This window comes from Lacerta agilis, chromosome 1, assembly GCF_009819535.1.
Source record: "Lacerta agilis isolate rLacAgi1 chromosome 1, rLacAgi1.pri, whole genome shotgun sequence".
In the NCBI taxonomy this organism is placed as follows: Eukaryota; Metazoa; Chordata; class Lepidosauria; order Squamata; family Lacertidae; genus Lacerta; species Lacerta agilis.
Genome location: NC_046312.1, coordinates 80,751,382 through 80,774,500, shown reverse-complemented (window position 1 = coordinate 80,774,500; position 23,119 = coordinate 80,751,382). Strand labels below are relative to the sequence as shown.

Here is a 23,119-nt window from a genome sequence, read left to right as displayed (position 1 = left end):
CTTCTTCTTCTTCTTCTTCTTCTTCTTCTTCTTCTTCTTCTTCTTCTTCTGGAAACAGTTCCCTTATGAAGGTTCCTAGGGCTTTAGGGTGAGGCAAAGATGGTGGAAACACCATTACCTGCTGGTCAACACAGAGTCTCTCACCCCTCAATGGATATATTCTGAAATACAGGAGGACTACAGCATAGGACTAAACTTCCAACTTTAGGTTTAGAAGAAATAGGCTGGTGGGCTATGGTATATAACATCATATACTTAAAGTATGTAGGTAGTCATTCCCTTTCCCCCAGAGAATCATGGAAGAAGTTGTAGTTCTGTGAGGTGGGTAACATGAATGTCTAACAGTGACTTCTCACTAAGTACCCACTCAAAATATAATTTCAATGATCTTTGGAGGTATCCATGACAGTTTTAATTATGAGGTACTCTACTTCCAGGAGAGGAACTTCAAAGGAAGTGCCATCCACATTCGGCTGAGGAGGATGCTGTGACATATTGGGGGGATTGAGTCAATTTTCGGTATAATTTTCTGTATTACAGCACAAAATTTGTGTTGATGAGGAAAGGTTCAAGAGAAAGAACTTCCATTAACATATTTAATTATCTCTGTAAGGATGGAAGGAAGGAAGTGACAAGGGGAGGGGTACCCTTGAGAAGTATTTTTAATGGCTTCCTGTGGAGCCATGTAATCCTTGCATCAGCCATCTGGGACTCTGAGCTGGATAAATAAATACCACCTTTCTGACTTACCAGTTTACAATAGCTAAGAAGCAGAGGAGAGGACAAAAGTATGGACTGAGCATCTGACTTTCAGGTGGGATAAAGTTTTTCAAAGCAGGAGGGGTACAAGGTTGTGTAAGTAGATATGTGGACCCAAGCTAGCTCAGGGAATTTAGGAAATTTAAGGAGTCAAGGTTTCTGCTTGAGGAACCCCCTAGCAAACATTGTCCATGCTAGAGAGTCCACCTTGCTTAGAATTCTTACTCGAGTTGACATTGAAAGCCAAGCAAGAATCTCCTGAAAGCATTTGTTGTTTTGCTGCTAGAAATGGGCAACAGATAGGCACAACAATATTTAACAACCCACAATGCTGTGCTCTTCCAAGGATAGTCTGATTAAAATGGCTGGTGAGTAAGATGCAGTGATGGCCACTGACCTGGATGACTTTAAAAGAGGATTGGACAAATTTAAGGAAGAAAGGGCTATCAGTGGCTGCTATGCACAGTGGTTATGTTCTACCTCCACTGTTACACGCAGCAATACTATTTGCTGTGAATCACAAGTGAGAAGAGTGCTATTTCATTCATGTCCTGCTTATGGACTTTCCATAGGCACCTGGTTGACTGCTGTGAGAGCAGAATGCTGAACTTAAGAGCCCTTCAACCTAATCCGGCAGGGGTTTGCTTAGCTTCTTAATGTTTATATATTCCAAACCAGGACAATCTCAGGGTCATTATCTTCTTTTATAGCAGGCAGAGCTAACAACTCAGGGGGGTCTGCAGAGGGAATATTTACTTCAGTTGAAGAGCCAAAATATAAAATGGAATCTGGAATAAGTCAGGCAAACAGGGTGATACAGAGACCATGGATGGAACTAGTAGGACAATGGAAGGTTCCAAGCCCTGTGCTGCTCTCATGGTTCTCTCAGCGGAGGTTGGGCAGAACACTAGATGATCAATTAGCTCTCAGGAAGAAGAGATGGTAGCAGGAGAAAACTAACATCAGGAGAGTATAGATGCTTCCTCCCCTTCTCCCACAGATTAGTGATTTGAGGTAAATTTGTGGAAGATCTCTCATAACGCCAGACTCCTCCTATGTCAGGAAAAAAGGGGAGGGAGTGTCTTATAGGAGCTATTCACCCAGAAGTCCCATTCTTTAGCCTAATCCTATCTGCCATGGTGGAAAGGATTGCAGAAGCTTCATATCCTCAATCAACTGCACCAGTTGCATTAATGGTCAAGACCTTATAAAGCAGCATATTCTATATGTGGCTTTAACTAAGGCATGCTTTGATTCCAATCAGGGAAACTCATGAATAAAAATGTTTAATTATTATACTTTCCTCCATTTTATAGTGTGGTCCCATATAATAAAATAACTGTTTTCTTTTCTTTAGGAAGAAACATTTAATGTGATAGTTTATGTTCCTTTCGTAACATTGACTAAGGGGTCTTGAAGTGATTGGTGGACCCAGTTGCAGAAGGAGTGCTGTATTCTCTGTCCAGCAAGGCAGACTGCCTCTTCTCCCATTCTAATGCTCTACACTACAAAGCATTTCTTCTGACTCAAGTAGTGTCTTCTGTCTTCTCTCCGGATCCCCAGATCCCCGATTTGTCTCAAGCCACGATGGCTGAGGGCAATCATACCCAGGTGACAGAGTTCATTTTCTTGGGCTTCACAGATAATCCACGCCTAGAAATGGCTCTCTTTGTGGTCTTTCTTTTCATCTACCTGGCAGATGTGGTAGGAAATGTGGGCATGATCCTCCTGATCACCGTAGATGAGCAACTCCACACACCCATGTATTTCTTCCTTTGCCACCTCTCCTTAGTGGATCTGGGCTACTCTACTGCCATTGCCCCACGTATGCTGGCTGACTTCTTACGCCAGCGAAAAACTATCTCCTTCTCCAACTGTGCCACACAGTTTGCATTTTTTGTAGGCTTTGTGGATGCTGAATGCTATGTCTTGGCTGCCATGGCATATGACCGCTATGTGGCCATCTGCCGTCCTCTCCATTATACCACAGTCATGTCAAAGCAGGTTTGTCTGGTACTGGCTATTGGTTCCTACGTAGCAGGTCTAATAAGCCTGGTGTCCCATACCAGCCTGACTTTCAGCTTAGATTACTGTGGCTCCAATATCATCAATCATTTCTTCTGTGAGATCCCCCCACTCCTAGCATTGTCTTGCTCTGACACCTACATGAGTGAGATCCTCCTCTTCAGCCTCTGTGGCTTCATCGAGTTCAGCACCATCCTTATCATCCTTATCTCCTATCTCTTCATCTTTGCTGCCATCATGAGGATCCGCTCTGCTGAGGGCAGACGTAAGGCCTTCTCTACATGTGCTTCCCACCTCACTGGAGTCACCCTCTTTTATGGGACAGTTATGTTTATGTATCTGAGGCCGACATCCAGTTACTCATTAGATCAGGACAAATGGGCCTCTGTGTTCTACACGGTTGTGATTCCTATGCTCAATCCTCTAATCTACAGCCTTAGGAACAAAGATGTGAAGGAAGCTTTTAGAAGAGTTGTCAGCAAGAAAGTTTTATCCCAGTAACATCTTCTCTCAGTGCTCTTTCTAGTCACTTCTGCTTGTCCTCTGCCTAGAAAGCACGGGTCTGAGCAGTTTCCCACTTGTCCCAGACTTTCTAGGCATGGGTCCAAATGATTTTGCCTTTGCCTCCCGCTGTCCACCAGAAAACCCACTCCTAAGTGCTAAATCTGAACAAACAGTAACCTGTGGAAAACTCAATTGCTGTTTGTTCTGATTCAGCACTAAATGTTGAGTTTCCCTGGGAGAAAGCAGCAGGGCATCCTTCAGTGATGACATGCCAAGTTCAAAACATTACAAGAAGTAATACATTCCATGTCTTATGCTGCAATATAATATTGTGCAGGAGTCTATAGATGTTTACAGAGTATGATAATATTTTATTTTCAAATGTTTTTATTTATGAAAAACATTATTAGAATTTTTTCTACTTTAATTTTGATTGCAAAGTGATGAGGAGCCATACATAAAGCAAACATTTTAAGAGAGTATTATATTGATTCACATTTTTCTGCACCCAAAGAGTTGGAGTCTGAGAAAATTAATTGCAGTTATGTCTCATTGGTATTCATGGGACTGAAGTTGGTCATGACTAAGTGTTCACCTTTGTTTTAGTGGGACTAAGTGTGATTAACTTGGTCTGGAGCCAACAAAAATGTCCGAAGAATTTTAATGGTTTACTTTCACATGTCAAAATATATTAGGAACTATGTCAGGATGAAAAAAGAACTATAAAAACACTCCAGAAAAATTACTTTAACAGGTGAGCTAATAGCTCAGTCCTTTGCTGTGCAGAAGCAAGTCTCATCGAGCTCAATGAGACTTTCAGGTATGTGTATAGGACTGAAGCCTTAGTAATCATTTAAGTTCTACTTACTACATTACAGTCACTGGAAGTTTTGGGGTTTATTTCTCAAGCTACTTATGGGAGATTTATGTGACTCTGGGTTATGTGAGGCTTGCATCAAAAATGGAGGGTAGCCCAGGGGTGGAAAATGGTGGTCAAAATGCATAGTAAAGTTATATGTTCTGCATCCTCATAAAGATGCAGTCACTGAGATGAAGGTATGGCTGCTTCCCAAAAGACAAATTCTACACACATTCCTGATTATTTGCGCTCATGGTGCTCTCAAGACAATCATACATAATCCTGCTTTCAATCCTGTTTGCTCTTGCAAATGTTTTGAGGTGGTCATTTCATGGACTGTGGCTGGATGAAAGATGACAAAGTGCTGGAGTAGATCAGGTCGTTGGATAGAGGGTGAACAACTAAAATGATGTCTATATTTGCCTATATAGTGTGGATCCCAGTGTAAATACTTTGAAGATTCTTAGAATTCTGTCCTGTAATGCATTACTGAATAAAGTCTGCCTGATTTGGAATTTGGTGTGGGCCTCCATACTTGAAACCCTCAAGGGGAATTTCCCCCAGAGTAGCCAATATGGTGTTCTCCAAATATTGTTGACTCCAGCCTCAGCCAATATGGCCAATGGTCAGGGATGATGGGAGTTGTAGTCCAACAACATCTGGAGGGCACCACATTAGTTACCATTGGTGACAGAAAGATGCTTGTGGCTATAAGACTAGCCATTCCTTTAGCCATTCCTGATCTTCAAACAACCCCTGCTCCACAAAGTGGCTTGCTACTAAATATAGTGGCCATGTGTACTAATTTACAGAGGGCATTCCTATATTTGAAGTCAGAAGGCAACCCTCAGAAGGCCTGAGACCTCCGAACTGGGCTGAGACCTCCAGGTATAGGGCAGCATATAAATTCAATAAATAAATAAATACTATTTGATGGAGTCTTCTATTTGAATGGTTCCCCAATCCAAGCCCATTGTAAGATGAGAAGAAATAAGAGAGAAAAGAGGCTTGAAATTGCCCAAGATCCTTAGCACCTGGGCAGCAGAATGAGTACGCACTCAAGTCACCTGGCACACAGCTTCTCTACATTGATATGTATTTCTATTTAAACTATAGTTGCGCGTCAAGGCCCCACACCCCCTCCTTTGATGAAATAAAACATGTGGACACCAGTTATTTCAGGTTAATGGGTGACAAAGGCCATAACTTTTATTGGTTAGAGAATGTGGGTGGTATTGTCTTTAGGCACTGGAACCGAACCGACTATATCTGACTCCTGCCCGCCATGCAGGAAGTCTCACAAGGGTTAACCACCTGTAGGGGGAGCCCTGCTGATGTACATCAACTAGGAGCTCCCCCCCCCCCCAGGGTAACTGGAAAAGTTGTGCCATGGCCTTAGCCACCACCTGGGCTTCGGTCAGGAACCACAACCCCTGGATTCCTATAATGGAATACCCTTAAAGGGGAGGGGTAGGTGATGACCACAACCTCCCCTCTCATAAACCAAGCTTTTCCAATGCCTAACCACCAAACCTTACAAAGTTGTGATGATTTGCTACAAGGCAACCAAGTAGCTGGTGCCAATCTGCCAAGTGGAAAAATTCCTACCAGGCCCCTTCAACAGGTAACCAACCAAAGCCCATAGCAAGGTCAAGGTGAAGAACGCCAGAAAAAAGGGCAGGAGGGCGGGAGATCCGTAGAAGCCAGGATTAGAGAGGGAGATCTCCTGAATGTGTGGCCACTTTAATGTGGCAAGCCACGCCCCCAGCAGATGTGGTTGTGATGCATGCCAGGGCTCCCTGTGATGCAGGGGCCTAAACACGCCCCCCGCTGAAAGGAAGTGGCTTAAGTATTTCTAAATTTCAGAGAGGAACCCAGGGGGCTTGTCATCCTCTTCACTGATCAGCACTAAAAACTAGACTCATTTGCAATGAAGCAATTGGAAGCACACTTTTTGGCCCCCAATCTGCTATCACATCTGTGTGCACATGACATCAGGTGTGGGGCAAGTGGATGTGGTTTGGATAAAATGGCCTGGCAGGCCAAACTGGAACCCCCACCAGGCCTAATTTGGCCCACAACCCAAGGTTCCAAGCCCCCTCTTTTATTGTGTCACAATATTTTGTATGTGTTTGCTGCAACAGACTAATGTGAGGTGATTCTTCAGAGACATCAAATCCCAAGTGCTTCTCCTACTTTTCTATAACCTTTGCTTTCCACCCTGTTTTTTCCTCTGCAGTAACATAATGGAGGAGTAAGAAAGGATCCTTGACAGTAACTTTTAAGCTCAGAGCTTGTTGGGTTGGTTTTTTTTTTGGGGGGGGGGGGTGTTTCTGGGAAGCTGCGGGGCGGTTACAGAACTCCAGGTACTATAACTGCTTCCTAACCGTGTTGTGAAAATGGGGTAAAATGCTAATGTTTTTATTTTATTTAGTTTGTTCCTTTAATAACAACAGGAAGTAACCAATGTGCACTATGTTTTTATAATCACTGGGAACTGGTTCCATATTCAACTGACTTATGGCTAGGACCTAGAAACTTGTATTGTACCAACACTTTCCTCTGATTTTCAGAGCATTCTATAAATCAACAGGAAAAGAAATTACATTTGAAAAGGGAAGAGAAAAGTTTGAGGTGTGGGGTTGTTGTGCTTATCTTACTTTCAAGATGGCCAAGGGGAGTTTGTATGGTTGTCCTTTCTTTCATTGTACAAAGCATCTCTCTAGTGGCTTGCAGCCTTCTTGGGGGCCCCTGCTTCCTGAAAATCTCATAATATCTTTGGTTCAGCTTTCCTGTAAGTGCTGGAAGGTGGGGAAGCTGTCCACCATGCTTCTGACAGCTATTCATTGTTGATGTTTTTCAAATGAAGTCTCTTCTACTGTTAAAGAAATAGGGGAGGACACTCTGAAAGATGAAAGGAAGGACTTCCCTTAAAACCAAAACAAAAAAAAACACACCCAAATTCTGAGGCTCTTAGTAACCTGGCTCCTGGTTTCCTACACATCTCCAAACAGGGAAGACATCATAGAGCAGCTCCTCCAATGCACTTTTTCAGATTAGGAAGCAGAACATGGAAGCAACAGAGCAGTGGATAAATATTTAATCAGGGGTGGGGTGGGGTGGGGTGGAACCCCATACTTACTGAAAGCATAAAGACATTCTAAAGTCACCTGCAAATGAGACATAAAAACAGAAGTCTCTTTTGCAGAGAAAGAAAACTGCCAAAAATTGGAAGAGAGGTCTTGGAACATCAATGATAGATAAATTTAGCATCCACCCCATCATTGAAATGCTACTTCCTTGTCTCCATTTCAAACACTACCATTAAGACACAGAACTGCATTGCGGGTTTTTTTTTTCCTCATGGAAAGGTACCGGTAAGTTTTTTCCCCCTGCAGTGGAACATCCATAGAGTACAAGGAAATTTGCAAGGGTTGCCATTCTCATCACTTCAGTGAGCATCAAAGACCAAGAACAGTATATGTCACTAGGTGCTGATTCTGCACTTCACTTAATCTGCTGTTTCCCCTTATCCTCCTTACAGATTAAATGTGAATGAAAATGGTTGGTTGCAACAAAACATTTGTGACCGAATTCATATTTTTGGGTTTCTCCAATCAACCAAGGGTGCAGCTGGTGCTCTTTGTGGTGTTTCTGGCTTGTTATCTGCTCACAGTGTTTGGGAATGTCGTCATCATCTCAGTTGTCAGAGTTTACCCTCGGCTTCATACACCCATGTACTTCTTCCTTATCAATTTGTCTTTCTTAGACATTTATTATGTCACCACCAATGTCCCCCAGATGCTGATGAACCTTGTGACCAGAAGGAAAACTATCTTATTCTGGCGTTGTGCAATCCAGATGTATTTTTCCCTGGCGTTTGGCATGACAGAGTGCTTTCTGCTTGGCGTCATGGCTTATGATCGGTATGTGGCAATCTGTCAGCCTTTGCTTTACACAGCCATCATGAACTGGAAGCTCTGTGCTCGGCTGGCTGCTTTTTGCTGGTGCAGCAGTTTGATGAGCTCCATGATTATTAACATTTTCACCTTACAATTGCCTTTCTGTGGTCCTAATATCTTGAACCATTATTTCTGTGAGGTGCCAGCAGTGCTGTCTTTGGCTTCCACCGACACTTACCTTGCTGAAATGGTTGTCTTTGTTTTCAGCATCATCATAGTCTTCATTCCCTTCCTGTTAATTATTGTCTCCTACACCTACATTTTCTTAGCTGTGCTGCGGATACGAACTGCCCAAGGAAGGGCCAAGGCATTCTCTACCTGTGCATCCCACCTCACTGTCGTCACCATATTTTATGGGACAGCCATCTTCATGTACATGCGACCAAGATCAAAGTCCTCACGAGACAGGGACAAAGTGATCGCTTTGTTTTACACCATTATAATGCCCATGCTTAACCCCCTGATATATAGCCTGAGGAACAAGGATGTGAAACATGCTCTGAAGAGACCATCGGTGCTAATAAGATGATGAGTTTTTCTGACCAGATAGTACCCAGAAATAACTTTTTGTTATTAAGCAGCATATAAATCTCACTAATGAATGATGGACATGTCAGTTGGGATTTAAGCCATGTTCCACCCTGTATGATGACCTCTGCCAAGAGAGAGACAGGGGAAATGTGTCCCTGTTAATTCTCCTTGACCTCTCAGTAGCTTTCAATGGCATCAGTCACTTCTGGAGTGGGTGTCTGAGTTAGGGATGGGCAGCTCCGCTTTGAAGTGGTTCCAGTCCTACTTGAATGGTAATTTCCAGAGGGTGATGCTTGGGAAGTGCTCTTCAGCCCCACAGAGCCTTTAAAGTGGGGTTCCTCGGGGTTCAAATCCATCCCCTTTGCTCTTTAACATGAAACCACTGAGTGGGGTTATTCAGAGTTTTGGAGTATGTTGACAGCAATATGCTGGTGACACACAGCTCTACTTCCCCTTTACATCTGCAGGTGTGGCTGGAGATGTGCTGGACTGTTGTCTTGCCTTGATAATGGATTGGGTGAGAGACAACAACTGAAGCTCAATTCAGACAAGACTGAGGCACTGTTACTGGGTGATTCCCTAGACTGGATGGATGGGAGGTTGCATGCTCTTGATGGGGTTACACTTCTTCTGAAGGAGCGGTTACATAGCTTGGAGATACTTCTGGACCCTTTGCTATTGCTTGAAGCTCAGGTGGTTTCAGTGGCACAGAATGCCTTTCATCATTCATCAGCCTATTATGGTGCTCAAGAAGGCCCAAGCTAGACCAGTGAGAGCTGGTCATCAGCATACACAATGACAAAGAAGTCCCCTAGACAATCCTAGTCAGGGCTTTTTTTTCAGTTGGGACTCACTGGAACACAGTTCTAGCACCTCTCAGATGAGCACCATTGTCATTCTAAGAGAACAAGAGAGTCATTCATGGTGAGTCCTAGCACCTCTTTTTCTAGAAAAATAGCACACTGGTCCTAGGGTTCTCCAACACCATTCTGAAGACCACCTTCACTAAATCAGATAGGGACAAGGTGTCAGCATCCCCAGTGTGACTCTGTGACTCACAACCAGGTGCAAAGATGTGAAATATGTACTGGCAAGACAGCTGATGCCAATGAGATGGTAGTTGTTGTTTTTTTCCTGGACATTTCTCAGAGAAATTTTTATTATTTATGAGGATAGAAATCTCATTGATGAATCACATGCATAAAATGAAAGTTTGATACAAGGAATCCTTGTCAGTTTGTGGCCAGTGTTGAGTTATGGAGGTAACTCCCATAACCTGTTGTGAAAAGCGATGGTGTGATGGCGTCCAGCATGCTTTCAGCTGCACCTCCTGCTTCTCCATCGGCTCCAGCAGGGTATCTCAGCAGTGGTGTGTCTGTGTGTATGGAGAAGCAGCCATGCAGTAAATCACTCATACACAGCTTCTCTAATCTACGAAGTTTTATTGTACAACAGCTAAAACAACAAACATTGGCCAGGAGATAGCGAAGACATGGTGGTTCTCCTGTTGCAGCAAAAGAGAAGGTAAAGAGACGTTTACATAACAAAGCATAAAGTACCCATAGGTGAACACACCCCAGTGACAGGACGTCATTTCCCCAGAGCTGTTAACCCTGTAAACTCTGGGTCTCCTCACAGCCAGATGGTTGTCAATAAATGTTTGTTTACTTATTTGTTTGTTTGTTTGTTTCATTTGCATAGTGCCCTTCATCTGTATATCACAGGGTGGTTCACAGCATAAAAATGCAAGATAAAAACACAAAAAAGTAATAAAAACAAGGAAAAAAAGAAAGGCAAAAAAGAAAACCCTCCCCCCATTCCCTCCTATGAACACATTTAAAAGGATATAGGATGTTAGTCAGCCCAAGGTCTGGTTAAAGAGGAATGTTTTCACCTGGTGCCTAAAGGTAAGGAAGGCACCAGTGGAAATTCTCTGGGAAAGCATTCCACAACTGGAGAGCAACTGCAAAAAAACTTGTGTTGCCACCCTCCGGACCTCTCTTGGAGGAGGAACACAAAGAAGGGCCTCAGAGGGTGATTTCAGGGTCCAGTTGGGTTCAAACAGAGAGAGGCCTTGAGGTATTGCAGTCCTGAGCCATTTAAGGTTTTGTGGGTCAAAACCAGCACTTTGAATTGGCCCCAGAAACTAATTGGCAGCAAGTGTAGTTGGGCCAGGATTGCTGTAATATGCTCAAACCGTCTTCCCTGGTGAACAACCTGGCCACCAAATTCTACTCCAGCTGAAGTTTCTGAACAGTTTTCAGAGGCAGCCCAACATATAACACACTGCAATAATCGAACGTAGAAGTTACCAGAGCACAGAAAACAGTAGTTAGCTTATCCCTGTCCAGATAGGGGCATAGCCCGCTCCAGAAGAATATAATTGTTGAAGCTATCAAAATCCACTGAGAAGTCAAAGAGAATAAACAATTTCACATTTGGTCCTCTCCATATGCATGTGTTCGAAAGGGTGTGTGAAAGGTCATGTATTTAAGTTCTGGGTAGCCAAGGACAGATAGATTTGTGTGTGTGTGTGTGTGTGACAAATTCCAGAGGGCCATCCTGTTAGGCTGCAACAGATTGCAATGGATTGCTTTGAAGTCACTTCAGCACTAGATTTTAAACAACAACAACAACAACAACAACAACAACAACAACAACAACAACAACAAAGTTCCCACCACCCTAATATAACATGGTCTTCAAGTTACAAGAAAGGAGATTCCAACTAGACATATGGAAAAGCTTTCTGGCAGTATGAGCTGTTTGACAGTGGAACTGTCTTCCTCAGGACGTTGTGGACTCTCCTTCCTTGGAAGTCTTTAAGCAGAGGTTGGGTGGCCATCAGTCATGGATACTTTAGCTGAGATTCCTGCATTGCAGGGGGTCAGACTAGATGACCCTTCTGGTCCCTTCCAGCTCTATGATTCTATGATTTCAGCTGAAAATTAAAAACTAATGAATATTTGTCAAAGCTCCCAGATAATATGAACTTCTAATGGATCAGCAGCCCTTACATTTGCTTCTTTTTCTTGTTGAAATCATAAAGATAAACATAATGTAGGTGCCTCATGCAGGTTAATGAACTCTAGGGAAGATGTTCACAAGACTTACTCCCTCCACAAGGAATATAGTAAGTAAACAAATCTTCACACAACTATCATATAGCAGCCCACCTGAGAGCAACAAACACCAAATGCAACCTTTTCAATGCACCAGACCTTTGAAATGCCTCCCCACTGACAGCACAGTGGGAACAAGACCTTCAGAAAGAGAGAACGTTCTCCCCACCTACCCTTGGCAGTCAGGATTAATTGGCATGAAGGAACAGAAGCACACTGAGATCAGCTTCTTCTGAGAAGATTTATAATGCCATCTTTCCGTTTTTATATTCCAATCACAACATTTCTAGAATCCCATGCATTATGTATGGAATGATACCTACTTACTTTCCAATATAAGAAGGAAAAGGGGACACAGACACCAGAGCCATTATGTGCAAGCAACAGAAAACCATGTGTTCATAACCCAGCACACCCAAAACTGACTTCCCGTTTTCATGCAACGTCATTTTTCTTTTACGTCTCCTAGCTTTGAAAGATTTCCAGCATCTGAAAGGAAAAGAAGAGCTCTCTCCTTGGATGTGTTTGATGAGGTAAGGAAATCAGGCTTCAAGCATTCATGGTTGTGCTGCCAGAATGATTATGATGACTATGATTTTAGAACTGAAGGTGTCTAGATAGATTTAAAAAAACCTCCATGAAATTCAATGGTTAGCTTAGAAGAGGATAAATAAAGAACAGAGGCTGTCTCTTCCCCACCTCCTTTGTTCTCTATATTGTAGGTTGGTTCACACATGCATGTCTTGTCTGCAGCATCAGGTGAACAGCACAGACTGAACTTCCGCAACACCTCTGAACACAATAAGTCCAACACAGTAAAGGAGACCAGCATGTGGGTTTTCACTCATGCAGCTGATGAGGATGAAACATCTGGATTGCATTCAAGCCTTCTTTGAACTGATCAGGTGTGTCTTTTGGTGTGGCTGCCAAAGAACATCTCCTTCTGGAACGATTGGTTGTGTATGCAGAAGCCATGGTGAGGCTCCACAGCTCACACCATCTCCATCCACACAAATTGCTGCAGCACACTGGGATAGAGAGGAGGAGGGTTGTGATGGTTGTGAGGTAGGTGTGGTGCAAAGGTGCCAGCAGGAGCACCAGACTGGCTCCACCAGTGCATTTGCACTGTACCAGCGTCACTGCCACAGCACCCCTTCCCTTCTCGGTCCCAGTATGCTGCAGTGACTCACTCAGACAGAGGTCTGGTGAATAGGGCCAGTGTCACCATATGCCTGCTTTTATGTTATTAACTCATAACCATCACTTTTAAATAAAGTTAACTAACAGTTCTTGTCATCTGAAATTAATTGGGACACCCATCTCCTTTATCATGATTGAAGCATTGAGTTAGATGTAATATAATGCAGATGCAGAAGGACTAATATTCTTAAGTTGCATTTTAACAGGGGTTTTCAGGGTTCCTGTCTCACTATTATTGTAAGACATACATATATAAAATGTACAATAATGTGCAATAATAGTTAATATGAACATGGAATAATTGTCATCAGTCTAACCAAACTCTCACAATATGTAATTGACAGGTCCAGAAGTATGTATTTTCCTATGTCAGTTCTCTGTACTCCATACTGATATTTTCTGATCTCTAGAAAGTAGAGCACATTTAAATAATACATAAGAATATGTATGAACAGTCATAGTCACCAGCACTAGAAACTTCAGAAATCTTTTTTCAAAAGATGAAAAAGGAAGTGGTTAAAAATAATGATGAAACTGAGAAAAAAGTGTCACTTAAAAAAGTAATTTACATAGACTTAGTAAAAAAATAATGGCTTTGTTACAAGTGAGAAATCTAAAAGCTCAAAATAATTTTGAAGTGCATATTAGTGAGAATTTCATTACACAAATCACCTTTCCCCTTATTTTTAATTGCGCTTGTGAGCTCTCTGATTCAGAAAATATTGAGGAAAATGAGCTTTAATAGGACACCATGGTGCCATTCCAAGTGTTAAGTGTTCTGTGTGTTTTCAGGTTTTTCAGCAAATGATTGACGGAAGATTCATGGAAGGAGGAAATCACACCACAGTCACTGAATTCATCCTTTTGGGATTCACAACAAATCCCAAACTGCAACTGATACTGTTTGTGGTGTTTCTCATAATTTATATAGCTAGTCTAGCTGGGAACATTGCACTCATTGTTTTCATCTGCAGCAGCTCTCACCTCCATACGCCCATGTATTTCTTCATTGGGAACCTTTCCTTCCTGGATCTGTGGTATTCCTCCGTCTATACGCCAAAGATCTTGGTGAACTGCATCTCTGAAGACAAGAGCATTTCCTTTGGTGGTTGTGCCTCCCAATTCTTCTTCTCAGGAGGCCTTGCCTATAGTGAGTGCTACCTTCTGGCAGCCATGGCCTATGACCGTTATGTGGCCATTGCAAAGCCACTGTCATATGCCACTGCCATGTCCAGAAAACTGTGCGCAGCACTGGTGGCCCTCTCATATCTAGGGGGATTCATCAATGCCTCTGTTGGTACCAGTAAAACCTTCTCATTGAGTTTCTGTGATGGAAATGTCATTGATGACTTCTTCTGTGATGCACCCCCTCTGATAATGCTTTCCTGTGATGTGACTGAGAATTACCAGACTATGCTGTACTTCCTCCTGACTTTAAACATCATTGCCCCCTCAGCCTTCATCCTTGCCTCTTACACCTTTATCCTAGTAGCCATCTTGAGAATCCGCTCCACTGATGGCAGGCGCAAAGCCTTCTCCACATGTGCTTCCCACCTGACAGCTGTCACCTTATACTATGGCTCCATCCTCTTCATTTACTCACACCCAAGTTCCAGCTATGCTTTGGCGCAAGACAAATGGGCTTCCACATTCTACACAGTAGTTTTTCCCATGCTGAACCCCCTGATTTATAGCTTAAGGAACAAGGATGTGAAAAAGGCCGTGAAGATGTTAATGACAAGAAGGACAGATTTCTAAATGAAGAAGACTTTAACTATGATACAGCAGACCAGAAATAATAATGTAAACTGGTTTTGTATGCTGTCATTGTAATGCCTTCCCAATATCTCCCATTTTAAGAACTGTATTAAGTAGGCTACTCAATTTTCCCCTTCTCAACTACACATGACCCACAGCTATGAATTTAATATATGTCAGTTTCAAATGGAGGCATCTGTTTCTGAATAAATGTAAGCAATAAGTATGTTCTCTTCCATCTTAGCTTTTCAAATCTCTTCAGAACTGTATTATAACATCTCAGTATACAGGCAACCCAGCTCACCATTGAACCCATTTTGTTTTGACCAGATGCAATTTTATCTTTTGGTGCACTCCCCGGAACAAAACCCCATGAAAAATGAGGGCTTCATTGAATTGTAGAGTTGGAAGGTACCCCCAAGGGTCATCTAGCCCAACCCCTTGCAATCCAGGAATCTAAACTAAAGCACCCATGCCAGAGGTTGGCCATCCAACCTCTGCCATCTGACCTTTGCCTTGAAATTTATAGGAAAGGATATTCATACAGTTAATAATAGATAACATAATTTTATCTATTTTCCCATTTGAATTTCCTACACTGGTATGTGAAAAGTAACAACTGATTTGCACAGTCAATCAAATCACATGAATCAGCTGGATTCTACCCCCCTGTAGCTGTGCTCTGCTGTGCTACAAATAGTCTGCAATTAGGTTTTCCACTTGCTGAGTGAAGTCATGCTTGACTTGAGGTGTGAGATTATCAGTATTCTCAGTCTCCTTTTCATCAATTTCAGGTATCTAAGTAATGGTGCCTGCAATTTTCCTCTTCAAAAATATTCAAAGAAAAGGTATAATAGATATGGTATGTCTGAAGCATTCGAGGTCAAAAATTGAGAACCCACAAATTGTGCATATAATAACTATACTTTTAGACATTATATCAAATGCATGGAGGTCAACTGAGGATGGGCAGGAATGTAAGGTATCAACGATATTAATGAAAAAATAGATTAATTAAACTGTTCTTTACTACTTGTTTCATTCCATACCAAAAGTCTTTTCATCTAGCTGAAGATATGCCTACAACAACAATGTAAAATTCTTACACTGCAAGCAACCTGCTGTCTAATCTTTTGATTTTAGGATTTGTCCTTCTGGTTCCCTTTAATAAGGTGAAGAAGCTTCAGTGATGATGGAATCAGTAGAAGACAGGGTTAATAAAAAATTCATAAAGACAAGGGAAAATATTTTGAGGCATAAAATATAATTTCTGAGCTGTACTTATAAACTAGACGAAAAACTTTGCAAATCAATGAAATATTATATAAAGCTAAGAGTTTTGTTTAGGAAGGAATTTTGTTGAAAATGATGACAAAAAGGCCAAGTACACGTTTATCCTAATCCAACAGTGGTCTCTGTCACTGAGTAGAGACTGTGCTTCAAACAGGATGATATGAGGCAGGCCCTGGACTGCCTGGTGTAATTTTATAGTGGAGTAAGATCAGGACCCTGGACAAGAACAAGGATGGTCAATCTGAATGCAGGAGCAAGAGCTTCAGGACTTCAGTAAGTGGAACTGCAGTAAATGAGGTTTGTAAAAACTACTTTAATTAATTAAATAGGTGTGTGATCTTATGAAGCAGCCAATCATTACAGTTAGTTACAAGATAATGGTGACGACTGAAGTAACAAAAACATCTCCTCTGGTCTGGACTAGCTACTCTGATGCTCCCCCTAAATAATCCTGATGTTCCCCCAGATTATGTTCCCTCTCTCCCTGTCTTCTTTTTCTCCTCCAGCTCTTCCAATGGGTGGTGTATAAATAATAAATTATTATTATTATTATTATTATTATTATTATTATTATTATTAATCTGAAGGCATCCAGAGAAATAAATGCCTGCTAGAGAGATTTGCGGAATGCGTTCTCAAAGTCTGTTTCCTCAACAAGAAAAGTAACACTCTTGATTTGCTTGCCCATAAAACCAAATCCCAGCAGAGCATGAGAAGTTTTGTGTCATTAAAGAGGCCACTGGGACACCATCCTTCAGAGACAATAGGATGCTGAGTATTTTCTGATCTGAAGCCACTAATGGGTTGTGGGTGAATTGCTGGTTCCAAAACTTACATAAATTAGTTCAGGGATTGAATAACCTCATTTTCTTCTGGAATCAACATCATCCAAGACTATCATATTGTGCCCTATGACTAGTGGGTGCCATCATGATTAAGAGCTAAGTTTTGTTCCAGAGCTTTATCACCCAACAGGTTCAGCTTATTTGATTCTATAGATGTCCATCTGTGATAAGAAACACACAAGCCCTCTTTCACTGCTCCCTGCATACTGCACAAAACCTGCAAAATAAATCAGTTGACTGACCAAGGAAATCGCTTTTGAGAATCAATTCTCAAAGCATATGTTATGCACCTGGTTGTTTTGTTGTTGTTGAAATGTTGTCTGGAAAGAACAAGGAGGAGAAGATTGAAGACAAGCCTCGTTGCCTGGGTTGGAGAAGGTAAGGCAATCAAAGGTAACATATTTCAAAGACTTGGGCGCTCAGATTAAAATTAATCTTATAATTGTGGAGGAAATTGGCACTAATGGCACCACTTCTAAAAGCATGCTTGAAATACCTCTGCATATATGTCAGTAATTTTTTAAAAATAATATAATTGGATTTTAAAAAATGGTTACTGCAATATAATAAATATGGCTTTAACACAACTCCTGTTAAAATAAGTTCATTTTTAAAGAAAATGAGCTTTAATAGGACACCACGGTGCCATTCCAAGTGTTAAGTATCCTGTGTGTTTTCAGTGTTTTCAGCATATGATTGACGGAAGATTCATGGAAGGAGGAAATCACACCACAGTCACTGAATTCATCCTATTGGGATTCACAACAAATCCCAAACTGCAACTGATACTGTTTGTGGTGTTTCTCATAATTTATATAGCTAGTCTAGCCGGGAACATTGCACTCATTTTTCTCATCTGCAGCAGCTCTCACCTCCATACGCCCATGTATTTCTTCATTGGGAACCTTTCCTTCCTGGATCTGTGGTATTCCTCCGTCTATACGCCAAAGATCTTGGTGAACTGCATCTCTGAAGACAAGAGCATTTCCTTTGGAGGTTGTGCCTCCCAATTCTTCTTCTCAGCTGCCCTTGCCTATAGTGAGTGCTACCTTCTGGCAGCCATGGCCTATGACCGTTATGTGGCCATTGCTAAGCCACTGTCATATGCCACTGCCATGTCCAGAAAACTGTGCGCAGCACTGGTGGCCCTCTCATATCTAGGGGGGTTCATCAATGCCACTGTTGGTACCAGTAAAACCTTCTCATTGAGCTTCTGTGATGGCAATATCATTGATGACTTCTTCTGTGATGCACCCCCTCTGATAAAGCTTTCCTGTGATGTGGCTGAGAATTACCAGACTATGGTATACTTCCTCCTGACTTTTAACATCATTGCCCCTTCAGCCTTCATCCTTGCCTCCTATGTCTTTATCCTGGCAGCCATCTTAAGAATCTCCTCCACTGATGGCAAGTGTAAAGCCTTCTCCACATGTGCTTCCCACCTGACAGCTGTTACCTTATACTATGGCTCCATCCTCTTCATTTACTCACGCCCCAGTTCCAGCTATTCCATTGGGAGTGAAAAATGGGCTTCCACATTCTATACAGTAGTCTTTCCCATGCTGAACCCCCTGATTTATAGCTTGAGGAACAAGGATGTGAAAAAGGCCGTGAAGAAGTTGATGAAAAGGAGGACAGATTTCTAAATTAAAGAGCGTGTAAAGATAACTTGATAGATCAGAAATGAGTGTGTAAGCTAGTTTTGTAACGCGCATCTGAATGCTATTATTCTCCTAACGTCTAAAATATGAAAAGTCTCATTTGGGGCACTGTATTGAAAAATCAAATGGTTGGCTTCTTAAGTGCACATGACTGACAGCTTTCAATTTTATATGTGTCAGTCTCAAATGGAGGTGTCTGACCCATAAGAAATGTGAGCTGGAGTGCCAACTTGGCCCCACGACTGTAGTTGCCAGGGGCCATAGGTGCCATGCAGCCCTGGCACTGAAGGGGTTGGACTAGATGACCCTTGGGGGCACCTTCCAACTCTACAATTGAATGAGTCAATGAAGCCCTCATCTTTCATGGGGTTTTATTCCAGGGAGTGCACCAAAAGACAAATTGCATCTGGTCAAAACACAATGGGTTCAATGGTGAGCTGGATTGCCTGTATACCAAGATGTTATAACACAGTTCTGAGACACAATATACAGATGGAGGAATGGGAAAAACTATGGAAGAAAAAGTTAAAATTTACAGCATGTGTGGTGATTAAAGAAATCTATATGAAAATGATGTATACATGGTATCTCGTACCTACGGGACCGCCTCTCCTGGTATGCCCCACGGAGGACCTCACGGTCTGCAAATAATAACATCTTGGAGGTCCCGAGCCTCGAGGAGATTAGACTGACCTTGACGAGGCCAAGGCCTTTTCGGTCGTGGCCCTGGCCTGGTGAAACGCTCTGTCACAAGAGACCAGGGACCTGCAGAATTTGGCATCTTTCAACGGGGCCTGCAAGTCGGAGTTGTTCCACCAGGCCTTTGATCGGGGTTCAGTCTGACTCCCCCTCCCCTTACATAAGAACTTGCATGAAAGTGGCCTCCCAACTTTTTCTCATAGGCTCATATAAGTTCAGAACAAACAGTTGGGCCCAACACCAAACTAAAGGTTGCCATCTGCCTGGATTTTATTCTGATCCTGATCTAATTTTAGGATGTATTTTAATTGATTGCCTGATTTTATGTTAATGTGTTGTACATTTGTTAGTCGCTCTGAGCTCAGTTTTGGCCAGGGAGGGTGGGGTATGAATGAATATTATTATTATTATTATTATTATTATTATTATTATTATTATTCTCAGGTTAAATTAGCAAAAATGTACAAAACTAAAGAAAATAAGTGTTGGAAATGTAAAACAACAGCTGCCCTTGCCTACAGCGAGTGCTACCTTCTGGCAGCCATGGCCTATGACCGTTCCGTGGCCATTGCTAAGCCACTGTCATATGCCACTGCCATGTCCAGAAAGCTGTGCACAGCACTGGTGGCCCTCTCCTATCTAGGTGGGTTCATCAATTCTACCTTAATCACTAGTGAAACCTTCATGTTGAGCTTCTGTGATGGCAACGTCATTGATGACTTCTTCTGTGACTTACCTCCATTGGTGAAGCTATCCTGCAATGTGCCCAAGAGCTATCAGTCCGTGTTGTACTTCATTTTGGCTACTAATGTAATTACACCCTCTGCACTTATCCTTGCCTCCTATGCCTTCATTTTGGCTGCCATCTTGAGGATCCGTTCTACTGAAGGGAGACTGAAAGCCTTCTCCACATGTGCCTCTCATCTGATTGCAGTTACTTTGTACTATGGCTCCATCCTCTTCATCTACTCACGGCCCAGCTCCAGCTATGCTTTGGAGAGGGACAAAGTGGTCTCTGTTTTCTACACAGTAGTGATCCCTATGCTTAATCACCTCATCTACAGCCTCAGGAACAAGGATGTAAAACATGCTCTGAAGAAACTGGCAATGAAATGGAGGGCAGCATGAATGAATATAACTGGAAGCATGCAGTTTTGTTTCTAGTAGCTTAGCATTATTACTCATTAGTAAGATCTTTTGTCATGTGTTCTTATGTAGATGTGTCCTCAGAACCTCATTTGTATAATGCATTATCTGTGAGACTCCATTTTTCATTCTCATAAGACTCATTCATGTTGGACTAATTCTTCCTGTTCTCCCTCTGCCCATTTTGAGACTGACTATTGCTCAGATAACAATCATTTTAGATCATTTTCCCTGATAAAGTATCTGAACCCCATGCTGCCATCCTATACCCACTTACAGGGGCATCTCATTTAACTAAGGATGTATAAATCTGTCATTTTAAATGTCCCACAGTTTTTCGGTTTTCCAAACATAGGTTCAGTCCTGCACTTAAGTCCTCACAAAAATTCATCAGCACTTTAGTGCCCATTTCACCAAATACAATGCATTTTTACACATAATTTAGTTGGAAAACTGCATCACAAATTCAGAGAAGTGCCCATTTCAAAGGATGGCTGCCTTTATGGCTGCATATTGCTTCTGGAAGAAAAAATTACAGGCAGTTTCTCATTAAGATGTTTACTGAACTGAATTACTTCCTTATCTCTGTATTTAACTCAATAAGACTTACTTCTGATAAGCCATGCTGCATATTAGCCACTTGAGTATATCCTAGATCAATATATTGCTCTCATATAGAATATCTATGAGCATAACAAAGTTCATACCTTAGGTATTTAGTTGAGATGTTATAATGTAATTTGAAAATAAATATAAATATAACAATTTCTTTTAAAATTGTATTTTTCCTGCAAGAGAAATGGGTGCCACATATTTTCCAGTGCAGGAGGGGAGGGGAAATGACAGTGAGCACAATGAGAAAGTAAATTGCATGGGATGCCCATACCCTTGAAAGCTCTGCAAAGATATGTCTCCTGATGAGGGAATCAGAGATCAGAAATCCTCTGGGGACAGAGCTCTCGGCCTCTGCCTTTCCCTCTCTGTAATAATCACTTCATTTTTCAGAGGTAGGAAACTCAATGAGTAATAAATATACCATCCTGGAGTTTACAGGGATCAGTAGAATGCTGACTTAACCAGTGATCAAAACTTCGGAGTTCATCTCTCCCACCTGTAGAAAGGTTTAAGGAAAAGACAAAGGGGAGCATCACTCAGGAACTCTGAATCTTCCAAAATCTCCACAAGAAGCCTTGGTAAGACACAGCCTCACAGAGCAGCTGGGACCCAAGCAAACTTTGACATCTCATAGACTAATTAATATTTAAAACAACCCTGCCATCTACATTTCCTACATTTCTTCAGACCACTGTATCTTTTCCTAAAAATGGTGAATGAAAACAGTACCACTGTCACCGAGTTCATTCTCCAGGGCATCTCAAACGATCCAGGTATGAAAGTCTTATTCTTTGTGGTATTCCTGATCATCTATCTGGTCAATGTTGTAGGAAACGTGGACATGATCATCTTGATCTCACTTGATTCCCACCTTCACAATCCTATGTACTTCTTCCTCTGGCACCTGTCCTTCTGTGACATCTGCTACTCATCTGCCATTGCTCCCAGAATGTTGTCTGACTTGATATCTGAGAGCAGGACCATCTCCTTCCCTGAATGTATTGCCCAGTTCTACTTCTTTGCTGCCTTTGTGGATGCCGAGTGCTACATTTTAGCAGTGATGGCCTATGACCGCTTTGTGGCCATCTGCAACCCATTGCTCTATTCCACTGCCATGTCCAAGTCCCTCTGCATCCGGCTCCTACTTGGATCATACATTGCTGGCACAACTAATGCCATAATACACACAACAGCCACCTTCAGCCTGCAGTTCTGCAGTTCCAACCTCATCAACCATTTCTTCTGTGATGTCCCTCCACTGCTAGCAATCGCTTGTTCTAACACCCACATTAATGAGATTTTGCTTTTTGCCTTTGCTGGCTTTGTTGGGATGAGCTCCCTCTCAATCATCCTTCTCTCTTACATCTTCATATTAGCAGCTGTCCTGAGAATGCCCTCGGGGAGGCTCAAAGCCTTCTCCACCTGTGGGTCCCACTTCACAGGGGTAACTTTATTTTATGGGACTGTGATTTTCATGTATCTCCGGCCCACTTCTGTCTATGCCTTGGATCAAGACAAATGGGCTTCTGTGTTCTACACAGTAGTGATCCCCATGCTCAATCCTCTGATCTACAGCTTGAGGAATAAAGATGTTAAGGAAGCTTTCAGAAAACTCATTAAGAAGAAGCTGAATTCTGTCTTAAACTAAAATACAATATTATTACTGAATTTTGTGTGTGTGTGTGTGTGTGTGTCTGTGTGTGAACTGGTTCTATAGGAACTTGACTTGTAGGTTTCAGAACTATTTCCTTTCCCTTATAGCTGATCATCAATTTCCTACTAGCTAGAGAATCAGAAAATGAAGTTCAACCACAGAGTTATTGTCTGACATTCATTGAGCAATGTCATTTGAAATTTCAAAATCATTTGTGCTGGATGAGGTTGACTGAAACTTCTTGTGGACTCTGAAATTTAACAAGTGTGAGGGGTCACCTGAAAGCAGGCATTCCATCAGACCACCTCAATGGGAGAGATGGGGGATGTTGTGTTGGGATATAAGGAAGATATCAGAAGGAAGTATCCCTTTATTTCTACAAGACGAGACTAAAAGAAGAAATCCCCCTTTGAGTATTTCACCATGAAAATCACAGGAGCTCAAGGGTCCAAAAAGCATTACATTAAAATACAGCACCTCCTAGCA

At 42.0% G+C, this 23,119-nt stretch overlaps 3 protein-coding genes across 4 annotated transcripts; all 3 read left to right on the top strand.

The window, feature by feature from the left end:
• The first annotated feature begins 304 nt into the window (after window positions 1-304).
• On the top strand, window positions 305-4,342 carry LOC117051880 (olfactory receptor 1019). Of its 2 annotated transcripts, none has more exons than XM_033158605.1 (2): window positions 305-316; window positions 2,371-3,285. In XM_033158605.1, the coding sequence occupies exon 2, from the start codon at window positions 2,419-2,421 to the stop codon at window positions 3,283-3,285; it is 867 nt and encodes a 288-aa protein (XP_033014496.1). In that variant the 5' UTR covers window positions 305-316; window positions 2,371-2,418. The 2 variants fall into 2 exon arrangements, with proteins under 2 accessions (XP_033014496.1, XP_033014488.1); XM_033158597.1 differs by lacking the exon at window positions 305-316 and adding an exon at window positions 4,325-4,342 and having other exon boundaries at window positions 2,347-3,258.
• Window positions 4,343-7,702: 3,360 nt separating this feature from the next.
• On the top strand, window positions 7,703-8,638 carry LOC117051873 (olfactory receptor 2D2-like). The gene has a single exon (XM_033158584.1). It carries the CDS (start codon window positions 7,703-7,705, stop codon window positions 8,636-8,638), a length of 936 nt encoding a protein of 311 aa, XP_033014475.1.
• Window positions 8,639-13,784: 5,146 nt separating this feature from the next.
• LOC117043553 lies at window positions 13,785-22,627 on the top strand. The gene is made up of 5 exons (XM_033143390.1): window positions 13,785-14,703; window positions 17,678-18,271; window positions 19,724-20,298; window positions 20,437-20,474; window positions 21,667-22,627. Exons 1-5 carry the CDS (start codon window positions 13,785-13,787, stop codon window positions 22,625-22,627), a joined length of 3,087 nt encoding a protein of 1,028 aa, XP_032999281.1.
• The last annotated feature ends 492 nt before the right edge of the window (window positions 22,628-23,119 follow it).

Coding starts and splice junctions, on each gene's coding strand:
- LOC117051880 (XM_033158597.1), top strand. CDS start 2,347: ATGGCTGAGGGCAATCATACCCAGGTGACAGAGTTCATTTTCTTGGGC.
- LOC117051873 (XM_033158584.1), top strand. CDS start 7,703: ATGAAAATGGTTGGTTGCAACAAAACATTTGTGACCGAATTCATATTT.
- LOC117043553 (XM_033143390.1), top strand. CDS start 13,785: ATGGAAGGAGGAAATCACACCACAGTCACTGAATTCATCCTTTTGGGA. Junction 14,704..17,677: donor CGTGAAGATGTTAATGACAA/GAAGGACAGATT, acceptor TAATTTATATAG/CTAGTCTAGCCGGGAACATT. Junction 20,475..21,666: donor ATTTGTATAATGCATTATCT/GTGAGACTCCAT, acceptor ACATTTCTTCAG/ACCACTGTATCTTTTCCTAA.